The 7,344-nt window shown below is 49.5% G+C and overlaps 1 protein-coding gene across 1 annotated transcript; it reads left to right on the forward strand.

Annotated features, from left to right (window-relative positions):
• Positions 1-71: 71 nt before the first annotated feature.
• Positions 72-1,793, forward strand: LOC119182539 (uncharacterized). Its single transcript, XM_037433401.2, has one exon. It carries the CDS (start codon positions 90-92, stop codon positions 1,275-1,277), a length of 1,188 nt encoding a protein of 395 aa, XP_037289298.1. The 5' UTR covers positions 72-89; the 3' UTR covers positions 1,278-1,793.
• The last annotated feature ends 5,551 nt before the right edge of the window (positions 1,794-7,344 follow it).

A 7,344-nucleotide genomic window follows, 5' to 3' on the forward strand; every position in this document is an offset into this window, starting at 1 on the left:
TGTTCTGATGGTGGTGAGAGTGGAGCACGACTGTCTCCGTGGCGCAAGGATTCCACTTCCGGCCACGACAGTGAACGGACGTGTTTATCATGTGCTCCCGCGTAGGGGCGGTTTCAGCGGCCCGTGTGGGCCGCGGTATCAGGTGTACCGAAAAGCCAGGCGAAGATTTCCAGGTTGTTCTGCCTCAGCTGCCTTCAGGTGATTCCGTTTTGCACACGGTTTTTTTGCACGGAAACTTGAAAGCCAGGCCATATCGAGTTGAGCATGTCCGAGACAGCCTTGCTCGTCTTTCGCTGCTGCCGGAAGTGGTTGCCCTAGGGGCATACCAAATGAATCATGTATGGGCAGTGACGTTCAAGGATGATGAGGGTAAAAAGAAGATGCTGGCGGCGGAGTCTTTTGATCTAAAGGACCATCGCTGTATGGTGGTTGACCCCCGTGATCGAGGTGTGCGGCTGAAGTTGTACTGGCTTCTTCATGGCGTGCCGGACGAGGCTGTGCGAGTCGCCTTAACGCCCTACGGAAAAGTGACCGAGATAAGCAGAGATAAATGGAAGGTGCAGGGTTGCAATGATAAAGGTTCAACCACGCGGTCGGTCACGCTGAGGCTACACGCGGGCGTGTCCGTGGACGACCTGCCACACCAACTGCGAGTTGCGGAGGATATGGCGCTCGTCGTAATTCCTGGCAGAGCACCGCTATGCCTCCGATGCCGGGCTATCGGACACATTCGACGGGATTGCCGCGTGCCGCGCTGTGGGGTCTGTCGTCGCTATGGCCACGATGACGCCCACTGTGTGAGGTCGTACGCCAGCATTGCGGGCCCAGGCCAAACAGACGAAGTGTCTGAACACCTGATGGATGCCGTGGATGCCGAAGAAGCGAGCAGGGAAGACGGTTATACGGAAGGCCCTGCCACGCCCCCTGAACAGTCTTCTGGGGCCGCACTGGAATCTACCAATAAAGGCGACAAGCACTCTGGTGCGCCAGGAACGAATTTAGACACGGCAGCAGTAGAGAACGACGCTACAGCAGCGAGCAAGTCATCTTCAGCTGCGCGAGAGGGCGGCCCGGAAGCAACGGACGCCGAGATGACCAAGGCCGGTGCTATCGCTTTTAAGCGAGCTCGTGAAACACCTGACCGTACCGGAAATGTTGACACGTCGGCCATCAATGAACCTCCAACAAAGACGGCGACTGGTCGTCGGCCTACCTTTAAACCACGACCAAACCTGTCTCCTGACCGTAGGGGCACTCAAACGTCGGCCCCGCCGTAGCGGAGGAGACGTTCCGAGGCTTTCTACGCTGAGCACACGCAACCACTGTTGCGACGTGAGTATGACACCTGACGAAACAACCTTCAAGAAATGGCGACTAACTTTAAAACTGGTATTTGCATCGCGACGTTGAACTCAAGAGGCCTGTGTTCGCGCAGGAGACAATGCCAGATTAGTCGCATTTTGTTAGAAAACGACATAGACCTCCTGGCTGTACAAGAAACTAAAATGGAAAGTGAAGAACAAACGGAGCAAATGGTTCAAGTTTTTCGCTCTAGGTACAATGTCTGCGTTTGTCATGCTGTTGGGCGGTCAGGAGGCTGTGTCGTTTTCATACGTAGTAGTATCGCGGTTGTTGAAAATGTGTCTACCTGCGATAGCGGTAGGCTGGTTGTGTGCGACTTCAGTGTTTCTGGAATGCCTTGGCGCGTTGTGTGTGTTTATGCACCGAATAGATCGCACGAACGGGAATTTTTTTTCAGAGCGATTGAAGGATTCTTGAAAACGGAAAGAAATGTTGTGGTTCTAGGGGACTTCAATTGTGTCTGTAGAGCTGAGGATAAGACAACGAGCTTCAATGTGCGCGATAGAAGCGCTGAGCTGTTGAATAAAATAGTGAACGAGACAGGGCTGGAAGATGTCGGTTATGTAATGACGCGAGAGGGTGAAGTAGGATATACGCACTTTCAAGGTCATTCGCACGCGAGGTTAGACAGAATATATTTGTCGGCAAAGTTGGTGCCACTATGCTCATCTTATCAAATTCAACATCTTAGTTTTAGTGATCATTGTCTGGTCAAGGTCAACATTGGTGAAAAACGTAAGGCTGCGAAGTTTAATTGGTTTCTATGGAAATTTAATGAAAAGCTGCTGCAAGATGAAATATTTGTCACAAAAACCAAAGAATGTCTTTCAAATGCTCTTCGTTTGGAGACCAATAACTTCATAGCTGTGTGGGAGCAAATGAAGTGTGATATAAAGATGATAGCGATTGAAAGAGCCTGTGTATTACGTAATCGGGAAAGGCAACAAGAGAGGCAGTTACAAAGCGAACTAGACTACATGTTAAGCGTAGAAAATGAAGTGCCGGGAAAATTTAAGAAAGAAATAAAGGAGGCGAAAGCAAAGCTCGAATTCATCGACGACGAAAAGTACCGCGGAGCAATGATAAGGGCTCGCACTGAACGGCTGTGGATGGGTGAAACGCCCACTAAGCGGGTGCTCAGTGAAGAAAAGAAACATGCAGCAAACAAAGAGATAAATGAAATTCGATACCGCAATTACATTACCCGGGACCGCGAACAGATAAAGCACGCCTTTGTCGAGTTTTATACGCAACTCCTTAGCCATACAATCAATGACCCCGAACGATTCAAAGAGGACTTTCTGACCCTTATGCCGAGATTGGAAGACTCTGAGCGGGAGCTACTGGAAGTAGAAATCACTGTGGCAGAAATTGAATCAGCTATAGATAACCTGGGTAACGGCAAGTCACCAGGGCCGGATGGGCTTGGTGCTGCCATATACAAATTTTTTAAGACAGAAATGGCACTGGCATTACACCGAGTGATCAGAGAATGCTACGACAAGCAGCAAACACCTCATTCATTTAGGACAGCACACGTAGTATTAATCCCCAAAACTGATGACCCCGCAAAGCTACTTTCAGTGGAATCCTACCGACCTATCAGTTTGAGCAACACTGACTATAAAATATACACGAAGGTCCTAGCAAGACGGCTCCAAAGTGTTGTCACATCCCTTGTCGGCCCGCATCAGACATGTGGGATTAAGGGCAGAACCATATTCACAAATATACACGTAACCAGAAGTATTCTAGAATGCTGTGATGCAAATAATGACCGCGTGGCCATGATTCAGCTAGACCTGCACAAAGCGTTCGATAAAGTCGTACATGAAATTTTGTTTTTATTGCTGGAACATGTGAATGTAGGAACTGTCATTACAGAAGGCGTTAGAATGGTGTATCATGACTGCAGGGCTAATTTAGTAATCAACAAAGAAGTAAGTGCTTCAATTCCTGTGCGCTCGAGCGTGAAGCAAGGTTGTGCCTTGTCGCCACTCCTTTTCGCGCTTTACTTAGAGCCCTTCTGTTTACGAATACTTGCATCACCAAGTATAAGAGGGTATACGTTTCTGACCAGTGGAATTAGAATTTTAGCCTATGCTGATGACGTCGCAGTGTTTTGCAGTGACAAAGAAAGTGTGCAAGAAGTTGTACGAATAGCTAGGGAATTCTGTGCAGCAACGGGCAGCGCAATTAGTTGGCCAAAATGTCTAGGCGTTTGGCATGGCCAGTGGCAAAGCACACCCGAAGTTTACTGTAACATGAATTGGAAAATCATGCCCGGAAAGTACCTCGGTGTGCCTTTGGATCACTACCGCAATGCTACGGAGTATTGGTCTGAGGAACGTCAACGCATTAAAAATTGTACTGATAAGTGGGGAGGTCGCAATTTATCAATGTTTGCAAAAGCGTCCGTGTGCAATGTATTTCTGATTGCAAAAGTGTTTTATGTATTACAAGTGTTAACCATGACCCGCACTTCGGTCCAGAAAATGCACCGAGTATTCGCGACCTTTATATGGGGGTCGCAGTGGGAGCGCACGAGCCGGTGCAATTTATTTCATAGGGTAAAATACGGTGGTCTGGGGCTTTTGCATTTGTTTTTTAAGCAGTTGGTGAGCAGATTCATGTTCGCTCGAGATCAAACTGACAATTTCTTGAGAACTGTGATCCAAGCAAGACTGCAGACCCCCTTATCTGATTTCGTCGTGTCATCTTTTTCCTTCGAAGCTGGACCACTCAGTCCTTATTTGCGAGAAGTAGTTACAGCTACACGCCTGCTCAAGGAAAGATTTTCGTACGAATACCTGTCCGACGTGACTAAAAAGAAACTGTATCGTGACCTTCTTGATGTGTTCCTGCCAGTGCCCGTCTACCGAGCTTCGTGCAGGCTAGGTTCTGAGCGTGACGTGTTTAAACGTGTTAAGAGAATGCCGGTCAGACCCTCTGTCAAAACATTCTTCTTTCAAGTGCATACCGGCACTCTCCCTGTACTGCCATGGCTAAAAAGTAAAGGGCTTTTTGTACCGTGGTCCGTCAACTGTCTAATCTGCGGCAAACCAGAAACGATAAATCATATCTTTCTCGACTGCCATGATGCTGTGTTCTTGTGGGACGTACTACAACGGACTATAAAAAAAGAACTACCTATCAACGCTTTTGGAATCCGTTTTCTTCCGTGTGCAGCTGCAGGGGAAGTGCCGAGTGACATGTTAATGTTGCTTTGCATGCATAGTGTGTGGAGGACAAGAATGGATGTTCGACATATGCGTGTAGACGCACGTTCAGCGAGAGACTATTTTGTTGAGAGTATGCTGTATACACGAGACGTGTTTAAAGCGCTGCCTGAACCCCCCGAGTGGTTACCTGTGCTCGACCAATTGGCTTCTGTGAAGCCTTTTTAAACCAAGTGCACTGGCCAAGTTGAAGCTGGTGTTTTAGTAATTGTACATATTTTGTATGTATTTCCTTTGCTTGTGGTTATTAAAAGGCAATAAAGAAAAAAAAAAAAAAAAAAAGCCTCCGTGGCGCAATTGGCGAGTGCGATCAGCTGTTATCCGAAAGGTTGAAGGTTCGAGCCCACCCGGTGGTGGTGCGGCGCTTTTTTTTCTTTGGGCTGATAGCTTTGAAGATATGTTCTGATGGTGGTGAGAGTGCAGCAGGACTGTCTTCGTGGCGCAATTGGCTAGCGCGATCGGCTGTTAACCGAAAGGTTGGACGTTCGAGCCCACGCGGTGGTGCTGCGGCTCTTTTTTTTTCTTTGGGGTGATAGCTCTGAAGAAATGTTCTGACGGTGGTGAGAGTGGAGCACGACTGTCTCTGTGGGGCAATAGGCTAGCGCGATCGGCTGTTAACCGAAAGGTTGGAGGTTCGAGCCCACCCGGAGGTGGTGCGGCGCTTTTTTTTTCTTTGGGCTAATAGCTTTGAAGATATGTTCTGATGGTGGTGAGAGTGGAGCACGACTGTCTCCGTGGCGCAGTTGGCTAGCGCGATCGGCTGTTAACCGAAAGGTTGGAGGTTCGAGCCCACGCGGTGATGGTGTGCCGCTTTTTTTTCTTTGTGCTGATAGCTTTGAAGATATGTTCTGATGGTGGTGAGAGTGGAGCAGGACTGTCTCCGTGGCGCAATTGGCTAGCGCGATTACCTGTTGACCGAAAGGTTGGAGGTTCGAGCCCACCCGGTGGTCGTGCGGTGCTTTTTTTCTTTGGGCCGATAGCTTTCAAGATATGTTCTGATGGTGGTGAGAGTGGAGCAGGACTGTCTCCGTGGCGCAATTGGTTTGCGCGATCGGCTGTTAACCGAAAGGTTGGAGGTTCGAGCCCACCCGGTGGTGGTGCGGCGTTTTTTTTTCTTTGTGCTGATAGCTTTGAAGATATGTACTGATGGTGGTGAGTGTGGAGCAAGACTGTCCCCGTGGCGCAATGGGCTAGCGCGATCGGCTGTTAACCGAAAGGTTGGAGTTTCGAGCCCTCCCGGGAGTGGTGTGCTGCTTTTTTCTTTGCACTAATAGCTTTGAAGATATGTTCTGATGGTGGTGAGAGTGGAGCAGGACTGTCTCCGTGGCGCAATTGGCTAGCGCGATCGGCTGTTAACCGAAAGGTTGGATGTTCGAGCCCACCCGGTGGTGGTGCGGCGCTTTTTTTCTTTGCGCTAATAGCTTTGAAGATATGTTCTGATGGTGTTGAGATTGGAGCAAGGCTGTCTCCGTGGCGCAATGGGCTAGCGCGATCAGCTGTTAACTGAAAGGTGGGAGTTTCGATCCCTCCCAGGAGTGGTGTGTTGCTTTTTTTTTCTTTGTGGTAATAGCTTTGAAGATATGTTCTGATGGTGGTGAGAGTGGAGCAGGACTGTCTCCATGGCGCAATTGGCTAGCGCGATCGGCTGTTAACCGAAAGGTTGGAGTTTCGAGCTCACCCGGTGGTGGTGCGGCGCTTTTTTCTCTTTGTGCTGATAGCTTTGAAGATATGTTCTGATGGTGGTGAGAGTGGAGCAGGACTGTCTCCATGGCGCAATTGGCTTGCGCGATCGGCTGTTAACCGAAAGGTTGGAGGTTCGAGCCCACCCGGTGGTGGTGCGGCGTTTTTTTTTCTTTGTGCTGATAGCTTTAAAGATATGTTCTGATGGTGTTGAGAGTGGAGCAAGACTGTCTCCGTGGCGCAATTGGCTAGCGCGATCGGCTGTTAACCGAAAGGTTGGAGGTTCGAGCCCACCCGGTGGTGGCGCGGCGCTTTTTTTCTTTGCGCTAATAGCTTTGAAGATATGTTCTGATGGTGGTGAGAGTGGAGTAGGACTGTCTCCGTGGCGCAATTGGCTTGCGCGATCGGCTGTTAACCAAAAGGTTGGAGGTTCGAGCCCTCCCAGGAGTGGTGTGTTGCTTTTTTCTTTGTGGTAATAGCTTTGAAGATATGTTTTGATGGTGGTGAGAGTGGAGCAGGACTGTCTCCATGGCGCAATTGGCTAGCGCGATCGGCTGTTAACCGAAAGGTTGGAGTTTCGAGCCTACCCGGTGGTGGTGCGGCGCTTTTTTTTCTTTGTGCTGATAGCTTTGAAGATATGTTCTGATGGTGGTGAGAGTGGAGCAGGACTGTCTCCCTGGCGCAATTGGCTAGCGCGATCGGCTGTTAAACGAAAGGTTGGAGGTTCGAGCACACCCGGTGGTGGTGCGGCGCTTTTTTTTCTTTGCGCTGATAGCTTTGAAGATATGTTCTGATGGTGGTGAGGGTGGAGCAAGACTGTCCCCGTTGCGCAATTGGCTAGCGCGATCGGCTGTTAACCGAAAGGTTGGAGGTTCGAGCCCACCCGGTGGTGGAGCGGCGCTTTTTTTTTCTTTGCGCTTGTAGCTTTGAAGATATGTTCTGATGGTGTTGAGAGTGGAGCAAGACTGTCTCTATGGCGCAATTGGCTAGCGCGATCGGCTGTTAACCAAAAGGTTGGAGTTTCGAGCCCACCCGGTGGTGGTGCGGCGCTTTTTTTTGCGCT

Source organism: Rhipicephalus microplus, unplaced genomic scaffold (genome assembly GCF_043290135.1).
Source record: "Rhipicephalus microplus isolate Deutch F79 unplaced genomic scaffold, USDA_Rmic scaffold_14, whole genome shotgun sequence".
Classification (NCBI taxonomy): Eukaryota; Metazoa; Arthropoda; class Arachnida; order Ixodida; family Ixodidae; genus Rhipicephalus; species Rhipicephalus microplus.